Source organism: Aquarana catesbeiana, linkage group LG05 (assembly GCF_042186555.1).
Source record: "Aquarana catesbeiana isolate 2022-GZ linkage group LG05, ASM4218655v1, whole genome shotgun sequence".
NCBI classification, from domain to species: Eukaryota; Metazoa; Chordata; class Amphibia; order Anura; family Ranidae; genus Aquarana; species Aquarana catesbeiana.
This window is the reverse complement of record NC_133328.1, coordinates 39,485,822-39,499,234: the sequence shown is the minus strand read 5'-3', so window position 1 is coordinate 39,499,234 and position 13,413 is coordinate 39,485,822. Positions and strand designations below refer to the sequence as shown.

General features: G+C 42.4%; 1 protein-coding gene across 1 annotated transcript in view; it reads right to left on the bottom strand.

Moving 5' to 3' along the window:
• ANKIB1 (ankyrin repeat and IBR domain containing 1) overlaps positions 1–13,413 on the bottom strand; it is a 240,471-nt gene that overhangs the window by 27,212 nt on the left and 199,846 nt on the right. Inside the window, exons 15-17 of the mRNA XM_073629618.1 lie at positions 9,856–10,001; positions 8,679–8,857; positions 28–79 (exon numbers count right to left, since the gene is read on the bottom strand). Of these exons, the coding sequence (XP_073485719.1) occupies positions 28–79; positions 8,679–8,857; positions 9,856–10,001 (377 nt within the window). The remainder of the gene's footprint in view (positions 1–27; positions 80–8,678; positions 8,858–9,855; positions 10,002–13,413) is intronic.

The window sequence follows — 13,413 nt, the reverse complement described above, 5'->3', positions numbered from 1 at the left end:
AAATAAAAAAAAATAGACGTTTCTTACCTCTGGAGAAGCAAATCCTAGATATTCCCAGTCCCAAGTTCCTCCAGCGAAGCTAAAAAAAAAGAAGTTTAATAATTACAGAGAAGATAAATCGTTTATCATCATTTAAAGGCAGTCATACCTCCCATGTCTGGGTGATTGCAGGAGGGACATTTTCTCTAAGCTCCTTGCACCCTCTCCCAACTGCACGACTTCTAACATTCACCACATGTGAACTGCTTAGATTCTCAGATCACGGGACCCAAGTTCTAGAACTCTATCATCCCTGGATTCAGACCCACAAGAGGAACTGGTCCCTCCATTACGGGGTTCACAGCAAACCCTTAAAGCTCCATTATACGTGCCCACACATAGATCAGTTTTTAAACATTTTTATTATCTTGTATTTGAGGTGTTGTAGAGACCAATTCTCTCCAATGCTTCTTGGCCTATTACCAAAATTCTCTGCACCTCCATCCAGAGCTTTGCGCTGCTTATCTGCAAGGCGTGTCATAGTCTTTACCTGCCTGGCTTAATAACAAAGAAGTTTTACATATAGCGAGTCACGTTAAGACCTTGCACTTTTACCTTGCACTGATGTGTTGTACAAATGATCCACTTTTTATTCTGCTTTGTTTAAAATGCATTTATTCTACTATACAAATCAATACAAAATCAACATAAATGAATGATAACCATGGCCAGAGTCTAAATAGGCCACCACTGGCCTGTGCCTGGCTCCATACTTTTTTTTTTTTATTTGATTTATTGCTTTAGAATATAGGACCACACAACACTTATTATGTGCATGCCTTTCTGGCCATTAGCACTCAAAACTTCCAACAAGCAGTTTGGATTCAGCCTTCCAGCCCTTAGTGCTTCATGCCCTCAGTCCTGCCACCTGCATACCATGAGGTCATACTGAATGCTGCGCTATCCAGGGTGCGGGACAAGAACAATAGCAGCAGCCACCATGTCTACAAGACCCAAATGTGGTCTTAGAGACAGAGGTGGGTAGAATTATTTTCTACTCACACAGTGTGTTGTTCTACAGCAGTGACCTCTAAACTGTGGGCTGAATGAGGTCTTTTGCTTGCCTCTACCTGGCTCTTGGGTTACTATTTCTCCCGCTGATAACGAGGTGCTATTCCTCCCACTGACACCAACACTGGGGCGCCATTGCTCCCACTTTCACAAACGATGGGGCACCATCCTTCCCATTGATACAAATGATGGGGTGCCATTCCTCCCACAAACAATGGGGTGCCATTCTTCCCACTAACACAAACAATGGGGTGCCATTCTTCCCACTGACACCAACAACGGGGTGCCATTCTTCCCGCTGACACCAATGATGGGGCGCCATTCTTCCCGCTGACACCAACCACGGGGCGTCATTCTTCCCGCTGACACAAACAATGTGGCGCCATTCTTCCCGCTGACACCAACGACGGGGCACCATTCTTCCCGCTGACATCGATGGGAGCGCCATTCTTCCCGCTGACACCAACGATGGGGTGCCATTCTTCCCACTGACACCAACGAGGGGGCGCCATTCTTTCCGCTGACACCAACGATGGGGTGCCGTTCTTCCCATTGACACCAGTGATTGGGTGTAACTCTTCCCATTGACACCAGCGATGGGGCACCATTTCTCCCACCAATAACATTTATGGGGTACTATTTCTCCTACTGACAGGGGGGGGCTATTTAATTTTTTTTCTCCCACTGGCCAGTCCCCCAAAAATCTAAAAGACAATAATCTGGACCTTTTAGAAAGTTTGGAGACCCCTGCTTTATAGCAACTAATAACATTTTCCTCTTATGGTACTGAAGAAAGAGTTTGGTTGGACACCACTACTGTTTCACTGCTGAAAAGGGCAGAACAACTGCTGAAGAATCCAACATAGTCAATTGCTAGGTATCATGACTGGGAATATGTGCTGCCATAATGCCTGAGCAACAAAATAAGGATTAAAGAAATTGAGATTTTTGATTTCCTCAAACACCTGGCAAAAATTGTGAGTTTTTGGCTAAACTCCACCATTTTGGAGAAATGAACTGATGGTAAGGAGAAAAAAGGTTTTTAACCACTTGACTGTCAGGCCTTTTCTAACACTTTTTGATTACATGTAACAATCAGTATTTTTTTGCTATATATATATATATATATACACACTGTATTTTTTTTTTAAAGCAGAGGTGCTAGAGAATAAAATTGTGGATTTTGCAATTTTTTTATATCGCACAGTATTTGCATAGCGTTTTTTCAAACACAATTTTTTTGGAAAAAACACACCAGACCCCTCCTCTGCACTTAAAAGCATTTGATCACACCAAGAACAGTGTGATCAGATACTTTTCATTTTTGAAAATGGTGCAGTTTACATCCGGGTAAACTGGAAGTGATGTCAGGTCATCGCTTCCGAGTTAGTAGATGATTTGATGTTATCACCCGGCAGAAATACTAGCTGGTCGATCGGGATTTCCGGGATTTCCGGTGGGTCGAGAGATCCCGGTAAAGCCGCAGAAGGGGGGGGGGGGATGTGCCCTCCCGGATGGCAGACAGGGGGAAATTTGTATGACAGAAGAGACCGATAGGGCCTCTTCAGTCATAAATACTCTGTCAGCAAATTTTTTTAAACCTAACTTTAATACCACTTTACCCTTGGTTCTCGCATATGCATTTATTAGTGGGTTTTGCAGAAATAGGTAATTTAACATGGTTTTCTATGGATCTAGTTCACATCTGTGCGTTTCGAGCCAAGTTGTTTTTTTGGAAAGGGTCATGGACTTTTTCTTTCCCACAGCAGATTGTGTTTTGCGTGTAATAGACTTCAATGGACCCACACCAAGAGCGCAAGTGTTTATGCGTTTTTTTTTTTGTTTTTTTTTGGCGAATAGGAAAATATGGCAATTCTGTTCATGTAGTGTGACTTTGATGCGACTTTACACTCTCTGGTACTCAAGTTGCATCAAAGTAGTGCAGGAACCTTTATGTGTCCAAAGTCGCATGTTGGGATTAGGGTTAAGTGCTAGGGTTAAATGTTAGGGTTAGCGGTTATTGTTACAGTTAAAGGGGTTGTAAAGGTTCGCGTTTTTTCACCTTAATGCATCCTATGAATTAAGGTGAAAAAACATCCGACAATACCGCCCCCCCCCCAGCCCCCTGTTTTACTTACCTGAGCCCCTAAATCTGCTGCGCTCGCCCCTGATGTCCTCTTCGCCATTCAGCCTGGCCGTTGATTGGCTAGAGTGGATGGATTGAAAGCAGCGAAGCCATTGGCTCGCGCTGCTGTCAATCACATCCAATGACGCGGCGCGCCGGGGCCGAATGGTACAGTGAACGGCTATAGCCGCCGGCTGTATCACGGGAGTGCACCCCCAAGAACTAACCACCATGTGAGAGAGCTCACATGAAGGTTAGTTCTTGCGGGGAGGAGCTGAGACAGCCGCCGAGGGACCCGGGAAGACCAGGTTTGGGGCCACTCTGTGCAAAACGAGCTGCACAGTGGAGTATAGTATAACATGTTTGTTATTAAAAAAAAATAAATACATTTCCTTTACAACCCCTTTAACGGTAATATTTAGGGTTGGGAGTAATCACTACGGTTAGAGTTAGCGGTAATTGTTAGGGCTAGCGTTCTAACCCTAGCAATTACCGCTAACCCTAATAATTACTGCTAACCCTAAATATTACTGTTAACCGTAACGATTACCGCTAGCCCTAATGAATACTGCTAACCCAAACTCTAATGAATACAGCTAAACCTAATGATTACCACTCACCCTAACGATTACCGCTAAACCTAACTCTAATGATAACCGCTAACCTCAACTCTAATGAATACCGCTAAAACTAATGATTACCGCTAACCCTAAATCTAATGATTACCGCTAACCCTAAGGATTACAGCTAACCCTAACAATTACAGCAAACCCTAAACCTAATGATTACCGATAACCCGAATACGAAAAATTACCGCTAACCCTAACCCGCATGACTAATGATTACCGCTAACTCTAACCCTTAAGCCTAACATGCGACTTTGGACACATAAAGGTTCCTGCAGTACTTTGATGTGACTTGAGTGCCAGAGACTGTAAAGTCGCACTCCATGAACAGAACTGTCATACTTTCCTATAAGCTAAAAAAAAAAAAAAAAATGCACAGAAAAAAAACCGCATCATTTGCAACACACATAGGTATGAACCCAGCCTAAATGGGATGGCTACTCCTTATCTTGTTATTTTTGGCTGGAGTTCAGTTTTAATAATTTGGATACGATACAAATGATCACTTTAGACCCTTTATGAAAGCTGTAGAGTACATACCTGTAAAGGCTGTGAGTGTTACACAGATAACAAGAGGCCTCTGCCATCAGTGCAACCAGTGTAAATAAAGTAAAATATCTCAAGTGCTGTCGCAGTAATAAAAATCTACATAAATAATTGACAAGGTAGGTGAAGTCTCTGCTATAAAATAACTTGCATTTGGCATTAAAGGATAGATGACAAGGATGACAAGGAAGAATATATGAGGAGGTATTGCTGACTATTTTTGGAGCATAGTCCCAGCTGATTAGTAGCTATTTTAAGGCCTCGTCAATGTGTAATTAATGTGCGTAATGAGATTATCCAAACACCGGAGATCAAAAAATAGCACAAATCAGATCATGCAGAATGATATAATGACATGGTCCTTAATGCTACACCCAGAATGAGACAATGACGTGGCTCTTAGCCATCTCCATCGATGTACAAAGTGTTCATGTTGTACTTTCTTCAATGTTGGAAAAACTGTTCCCATAAAATGGTGGGGGATGTTATTCATGCAAGATGGAAAGCTGCACAATACCTACACTGGCCTTCATGGTGTTTCATGGTGACTACAGTGCCCTGAAAAAGTATTCTTACCCCTTGAAATTTTCCACATTTTGTCATGTTACAACCAAAAACGTAAATGTATTTTATTGGGATTTTATGTGATAGACCAACACAAAGTGGCACATAATTGTGAAGTGGAAGGAAAATAACTCGTTTTCAATTTTTTTAAATATGTGAAAAGTTTGGTGTGCATTTGTATTCAGCCCCCCTGAATCAATACTTTGTAGAACCCCCTTTCACTGCAATTAGGTGAGTTAGGGACCTTAGAGTGTAAGCTCCTTGAGGGTAGGGACTGATGTGAATGTACAATTTATATGTAAAGCTCTGCGTAAATTGATGGCGCTATATAAGTACCTGAAATAAATAATAAATAAATAAATTACAGCTGCAAGTCTTTTTAGGGATGTCTCTACCAGCTTTGCACATCTAGAGAGTGACATTTTTGCCCTTTCTTCTTTGCAAAATAGCTCAAGCTCTGTCAGATTGGATGAAGAGCGTCTGTGAACAGCAATTTTCAAGTCTTGCCACGGATTCTCAATTGGATTTAGGTCTGGACTTTGACTGGGCCATTCTAACACATGAATATGCTTGGATCTAAACCATTCCATTGTAGCTCTGGCTGTATGTTTAGGGTCGTTGTTCTGCTGGAAGGTGAACCTTCCCCCCAGTCTCAAGTCTTTTGCAGACTCTAATTCCGTGTACACACGGGCGGACTTTGACGGACTAGGTCTGGCGGACCTTGACGGCCTTTCCGAATGAACGGACTTGCCTACACACGATCAACCAAAGTCCGACGGATTCGTACATGATGACGTACGACCGGACTAAAACAAGGAAGTTCATAGCCAGTAGCCAATAGCTGCCCTAGCGTCAGTTTTTGTCCGTCGGACTAGCATACAGACAAGCAGACTTTTCGACCAGACTCGAGTCCATCGGAAAGATTTGAAACATGTTTCATTTCTAGGTCCGTCAAACTTTTGGGACAAAAAAGTCCGCTGGAGCCCACACTCGATCGAATTATGCGGCGGACTCTGGTCCGCTGGACCAAGTCTGCCGTAAAGTCCGCTCGTGTGTACGCGGCATAACAGGTTTTCTTCTAAGATTGCCCTGTATTTGGGTCCATTCATTTTCCCATCAACTCTGACCATCTTCCCTGTCCCTGTTGAAGAAAAGCATACCCACAACATGATGCTGCCACCACTATGTTTCACGGTGGGGATGGTATATTCAGGGTGATGTGCAGTGTTAGTTTTCCGCCACACAGTGTTTTGCTTTTAGGCCAAAAGTACCATCTTCTGCATGTTTGCTGTGTCCCCCACATGGCTTCACGCAAACTGCAAACGGGGCTTCCTATGACTTTCTTTCAACAATGTCTTTCTTCTTGCCATTCTTCCATAGGGGCCAGATTTGTGGAGTGCATGACTAATAGTTGTCCTGTGGACAGATTCTCCCACCTGAGCTGTGGATCTCTGCAGCTCCTCCAGAGTTACCATGGGCCTCTTGGCTTCTTCTCTGATTAATGCTCTCCTTGCCCGGCCTGTCAGTTTAGGTGGACGGCCATGTCTTGGTAGGTTTGCAGTTGTGCCGTACTCTTTCCATTTTTGGATGATGGATTGAACAGTGCTCTGTGAGATGTTCAAAGCTTGGGATATTCTTTTATAACCTAACCCTGCTTTAAACTTCTCCACAACTTTTTTCCTGACCTGTCTGGTGTGTTTCTTGGCCTTCATGATGCTGTTTGTTCACTAAGGTTCTCCAACAAACCTCTCTGAGGGCTTCACAGAACAGCTGTATTTATACCAAGATTAAATTACACACAGATGGGCTCTATTTACTAATTAGGGGACTTCTGAAGGCAATTGGTTCCACTAGATTTTAGTTAGGGGTATCACAGTAAGACCCCATTCACACAGGGACGACTTGTCAGGCGACCTAGTCACCTGACAAGTCGCCTCCCGTTCTGTACTATGGAGCCGTTCTATAGGGAGCGACGCAAGTCGCTCCGACTTAGAAAAAGGTTCCTGTACGACTTCGGGGGCGACTTGGGGCGACTTGCATAGACTTCTATGCAGAAGTCGTTTTGCAAGTCGCCCGGCCATTCGTTTGCAGGTCGCCTCGCTGAGGCCACCGGCAAGTTGTGTTGCCCCTGTGTGAATGGGGTCTAAAGGGGGCTGAATACAAATATACGCCACACTTTTCAGATATTTATTTGGAAAAATGTTTAAAAAACATTTATCATTTTCCTTCCACTTCACAATTATGTGCCACTTTGTGTTGGTCTATCACATACAATCCTGATTAAATACATTCATGTTTTTGGTTGTAACATGACAAAATGTGGACAATTTCAAGGGGTATGAATACTTTTTTCAAGGTATGTGGTTCATGGTCTTGCCTTGTAGAACTGGTTGTTGGGTATAATTTCCACCAAAAAACATATCTATGTGATTTTCCTATTTTCCACCTTCCGTAAATTAAAACTCTTGCAATTTAATTTGCTTCCTCCCAAATTAGCCCTGTAATGTAGGGCTGTAAAGAAAATATTTAAAGAATATGTATACCCAACATTTCATATTCCTGATATGTGTCTGCTGTACCATGTACTTTTATGAAAAAGTATCCTGTTCTCTTTGTATTGATTCCTTTGTGTCAAATCCCTGGTTTCCTGCCAGTCCCTCTGCTTTCCTGTTTAAAACTTACCACACTAGGCAAGAGAGCACACATAGTCAGTTCTCTAGCTGTGCTGGGAACTCAGCCTACTCTCTACTTCTCTCTAATCAGGGGGATAGTTCTTGCAGCAGCCGTGGAGCAAAGGATTGTGGGCCACAACTTGCGTATACCCCTGTCTGCTACCCTTAAGTTTTAAAGTGATAATAAAACACACACAGATTCATTTACATCGTCCCTTCTCTTTCTGTATATGGATGATGGCACTGCAATTATTTTAAATAAATAAGAAAATACCCTTTTCCTAATCAAAATACAGCTGTCACATGACCCAGCTCTCCCCCAGCCTGTCTGCAGGGAAACATAAGCAATTGGAGCTTCTAGTCCTCTGCTGCTGGTCACATGTTCAAATAAATAAATAAATAAATAAATAAAACAGCCTTTGAAATGCAGAGTAAAAATAAATAATATGAAAAATAAAATTTTGTGGAAATAACATGGTGTGGGCAGATTTCTGCCAGTCAAAGGCTGTGTCACGCCCCGCCAGCCTGTGCTTTAGAATAAGAAAAAGAGGGAGGAGAAGCCTCCATCAATCTACATGTAATATCCCGCCCCATTGTGTTTAGCTGGTTAGTGGGCATGGAGGAGGGAGGGAGTGGGCTGTCATTTACCACTGTGTATACACCCACAGGTGTGACTCTATAGCTGTTCAGAGGGGATAGGGAGGAAATGCTCAGCATAGAAGCTCACTGAAAACTGAGCATGTGCAGAATTGTCACCACAGCTGCAAAATTTCTAGCTGAATCGGGGACATGAACAGAAGGTGGAGAGAGGGAAGAGCAGGATCAACCAAGATTTTTGCAGAATACAGAAAACAAATCTCATAGTGACCGAATGAGTATGAACAGCATGTAATACACAATTTATTGATAGTTTTTATGATGTGGGTTTAGTGACACTTTAAGTGTAGTTAGTTCTAGCATGGACCTCTACTTTAGATCTGTCACCCCCTCCTGAAAATTTTGTAAATAATTAATACTGCCCAATCTCAGTTCTTTTGCACTTCACTCGAGGGATTCCAAGAATCAATAAAATCACCCAAGCGCATTAACTTTTACCTTCGCCTCGATTGCTCAGGAGAGTCAGCTGGAGCTACTCCGCGTGCCACCGACGCTAAAAACTCCTGTCGCTTCTGCTGCACCAGACACGCTGCCCGGATGATTTTATGGCGAGGGGTGCGCAAGTAAGGCCTGTTCACCTTCTGAGCCAGATCTTCTGTTACCATTTCTAGGTCTGTCTGTAGACAAAAGAAAAAAAAGGAAACTCAAGGCAGTGCTCCTCAACACATCTGTCAGAAACACTTTAATGTACATAATGTGGAAAATAGCAATATGGGTAGGTGACAATGACAAGGAAAAGGCACCGACATCCCTGTAAATAAATGTAAAAGAGGGAGATTTTTGGCGGGATTTTTAAGGGTGCCAGCAAAGAGAAATAAGTCATTTCAATCCATAGTAGGTATAAAAAATGTCAAGATTTTTATTGTTACATACAGGACATGGTTAAAAGGTTTGGTATAAATTATGTGCACATGTACAAGGATACATCTAGAATTCAAAGCAGATGACAGAATATAAGAAGATCACATTGGAGTGATTGTCCCGACATGTTTCGTCACTCTGGGATCATAAGGGGATATTTTAAAGACAGTTAGATGTAACACTGCATAAAACCAAAACAAGATTAAAACCATTGCATTGACTCAATGCAATGGTTTTAATCTTGTTTTGGTTTTATGCAGTGTTACATCTAACTGTCTTTAAAATATCCCCTGATGAGCCCAGAGTGGCGAAACATGTTGGGACAATCACTCCAATGCGATCTTTCATATATTCTGTCATCTGCTTTGAATTCTAGATGTATCCTTGTACATGTGCACATAATTTATACAAAACCTTTTAACCATGTCCTGTATGTAACCATAAAAATCTTGTAATTTTTTTTATACCTACTATGGATTGAAATTACTTATTTCCCTTTGCTGGCACCCTTAAAAATCCCGCCAAAAATCTCCCTCTTTTACACTTTAGTGTACATAATGTGGAGACCGGTCACTAAGGATCAAGGCACCTAAAGTAAAGTGGAGACTAGTATTTGAGGGTTAATGCATATCATGTAAATGCACATAGACTGCTGATGTGTGCAAGTATTCTCTTAATATACAGATAAATACATAAATTACCAATCTTTAGTGGCCTAAATAACTCAGACCCATGAAAATACAACAAACATCACCTGCATGAGTTCAAAGATTTCCTTTTTTGTGCTTTTGGGTTCCAGGAAAAATCCGTAGGGATAAGAACACTTGAGGATGCGCCTGGTCTTGAGGAGCTCTTGTACGGCGTCTTCAATAAATGTGGTGTCTGGGCAGCCGCTCTCAGCTGGAAGGGAATTCAACAAACCGTTTAGTACCATGTGCAGCACCGCTCTCTGCTTAATGAAAAGTACAAGTCTGCTGCGGCAATGTCTAATAGCATCCTGTACAGATAATTAGAAAGTAGTCTCTTAGCTTAGTTCCTGGAATCTCTTCACCCTGTGCACAGTGAAGGGCTCTTTGCTGCTATATGAAAAGCTGAGGTTAGTGGATAATGCAATTGCATTAAGCAGATGTATAGACTTCACCTAAATGAGTAGCAGGAATGTATTGCTGATTTTGTTGCTGGTTTATTATCAATTCCTTTTTAGAGTTTCCATAGCAGTATACACTTTTGTACCAACCATAAAATCTATTTCTTGGAGGCCTTTGAGGGACACAAGAAGTCATAAACCTTTGGGTTATACTCTTGCCTACAGGAGGAATGGACACTGGCAGACAAAAAACTGTAGGCCAAAACTGTGTGACAGTCCCCACTCGACAGAAGCTGACCCTTTCTGTTGAAGGGACATGTTGGAAAATGTTTCTTAATCAGTCGCTGATCAGTGTATTCTGACAGCCGTGGTTGCAGCTGTCACAACAGAATGCCCCAGGGGAAAGGCACATTTCTCCATCATTTATGTGACAGAGCTTTCTCAGTCCACTGGCTGAAAAAAAAAAAAAAAAAAAAAGGAACTAATAGTGTTAGGCCAGCAGGCCAGCTTTACTTCAAAAAGACGCAATAGGAGGGATTTACTAAAAGTGGAGCACTTAGAATTTGGTGCAGTTGTGCATTATAGCCAATCGGCTTCTAAATTTAGCTTGTTCAATTAAGGATTGACAATAGAAGCTGGAAGCTGATTGGTTTCACAGCTGCACCAGACTTTGCACTCTCCAGTTTTAGTAAATCAACTCCAATGTGGATCAGTTAGATACAATGCATCCTAAGGGGTTAAATAGAGAGGTGACTTTCCAGGTGCTTCTTTATAGTTTTGTCATGCCTGGCTTTGCACTGTGCCCCCCCCCTTTTCTATGTACCCTCACACACACTTTAGAGCACGTTTTTATTATTGACATTCGTTTCACAGCCGGTTTGGAATTAATCAGACTAAGGCAAGATCTTAAACTGCTGACTTTACTGATAATTGAGATATTTTTGTGCGTAATTCTTTAAGCAGTCAGCTAAGTAGGCAGTGATAACCTAGGAAGAGAATCCTGGACTTGAATTGACACGTTGTTGGTAGCATCTTGCATGCTATACCTTCATGCATGACCAGTATACCAGAATTAGGATGTTGGGACTTGCTTGTATCACAGCAAGGGACCACTAGATTGTGAACACATTTGCTTGCATATTCAGTATACTTAACCACCTTAATACTGGGCACTTTCACCCCCTTCCTGCCCAGGCCAATTTTCAGCTTTCATCGCTGTCGCACTTTAAATGACAATTGGCAGACATGCAACACTGTACCCATATTTTTATCATTTTTTTGAGACAGATACAGCTTTCTTCTGGTGGTATTTAATCACCACTGGGTTTTTTATTTTTTGCTAAACCGTGAAAAAAAAAAAAGGCAGAAAAAGTAAAAAAAAAAAAAAAAAAACCCAAAAAACAGGATTGACTTACCAGTAACTCTGTTTCCAGGAGTCTTCCAGGACAGCCCTTGAGAGATAGAGCTCCTCCCCCGGAAAGGAAACACATTGCCTCCAGCTCTTTAAAAGGCAGTCCCTCAGGCATCTGGTCAGTTTTATCCAAGAACCGAAGGACAGAGCTGAAATATAGTTAAACCGTACATACAAATTAATTTTATACATACAAAGGGTGGGAACGTGCTGTCCTGGAAGACTCCTGGAAACAGTTACTGGTAAGTCTAACTCCGGTTTTCCCCCAGTTGTCTTCCAGGACAGCCCTTGAGAGGATGAACAAGTATCAAATTTTTAGGGGGGACCACTGCTTGGAGGACTTTCCTCTCAACTGCTTGATCTTGATCACACAAAACATCCAATCGATAGTGTCGAATGAACGTAGACATGCTTGGCCACATGGCGGCCTTGCATATCTGCTCTGGGGTAGCGCCGGCTCTTTCCACCCAGGACGTGGCTAACGCCCTTGTGGAGTGTATATTCAAGCCTTGTGGAGGGTCCAAGCCTTTATCCACCTGGCTATTGTCCCTTTAGATGCTGGTTTAGCTTTCCGATTTCCTGAGAAGAGGATAAACATGGCCTCAGATGTTCTGAAGCACTTGGTAGCTTCCAAATAGCCTATGAGACATCTCTTGACATCCAGCCGATGTAGTTGCTCTTCTTTGCTATTCGATGGTTTACTACAGGAGGGTAACACTATATCCTGACTTCTGTGAAAGGTAGAAGCAACTTTGGAGATACATGCTTGGTCAGTCCTGAGAATGACCCTATCCTCCAATATTTGCATAAAGGGTTCTCTAATTGACAGAGCCTGTAGTTCGTTGACTCTGCGAGCAGACGTCATAGCGATAAGAAAAAAACATTTTAAGGGCAATCAGCCAAGGATGCCTTTGATAATGGCTCAAAAGGCTCTTTAATGACTGCTTTTAACATGATAGAAAAGTCCCATGTCGGAATTTTACGACATGGCACTGGTCGTAGTCTAAAGACTGCCTTACAAAGTCTGATTATGAGCGGGTCCTTTTGTAAGTAACGCTGCAAGTAGACTGATAAGGCTGCAATCTGTACCTTACTTGTGCTTAAGGATAGGTTTTTATCTATGACTTCCTGCAGGAACTCTAGAATTATTGGAGAATCATATTCTCTTTTTCTGTTCTCTGTTAGCCAGAGGTTAAACTTCCTCCAGACTTTCAGGTATATGGCTCTTTTGCAACTTTGTTATGGCTTGCAGTCTTAGTGGTGCCAGGGCTTATGCCAGGATCTTGGTAAAGATCCTCGGAGATGAGGAGAGGCCGAAGGGTAAGGCTCGGTTTTGAAAGTGATAGACCTTTTTTCCCCATCCGTATTGCTATGCGGAGAAATTTTTGGGAGCTTTCCCTGATGGGAACGTGCAGATAGGCGTCCTTTAGGTCTATTTTTGCCATGAAACAATCTTTTTGGAGCAGATTCCTGACAGAGTAGATTGGCTCCATTCGGAATTTTTTGTACTGTATGACTGTGATTAATGGCTTTAAGTTGAAGATCAGGCAATATTTGCCTGAAGGTTTCTGCACCAAAAACCCTTTCCTTCTTCCTGTTTGGGGACAGGTATTAGGACTTTTTGGTCTACCAATTCCACTATGAGTTGTGGTAATGCCTGAGCTTTTGCTGGGTCCCTGGATAATTGAGTAATCAATACTCTTGCGGGAGGTCTTTGGTTGAACTCTAATGGCCTGTACACACAGTCGGATTTTCCGATGGAAAATGTCCGATCGGAGCGTGTTGTCGGAAATTCCGACCGTGTGTGGGCTCCA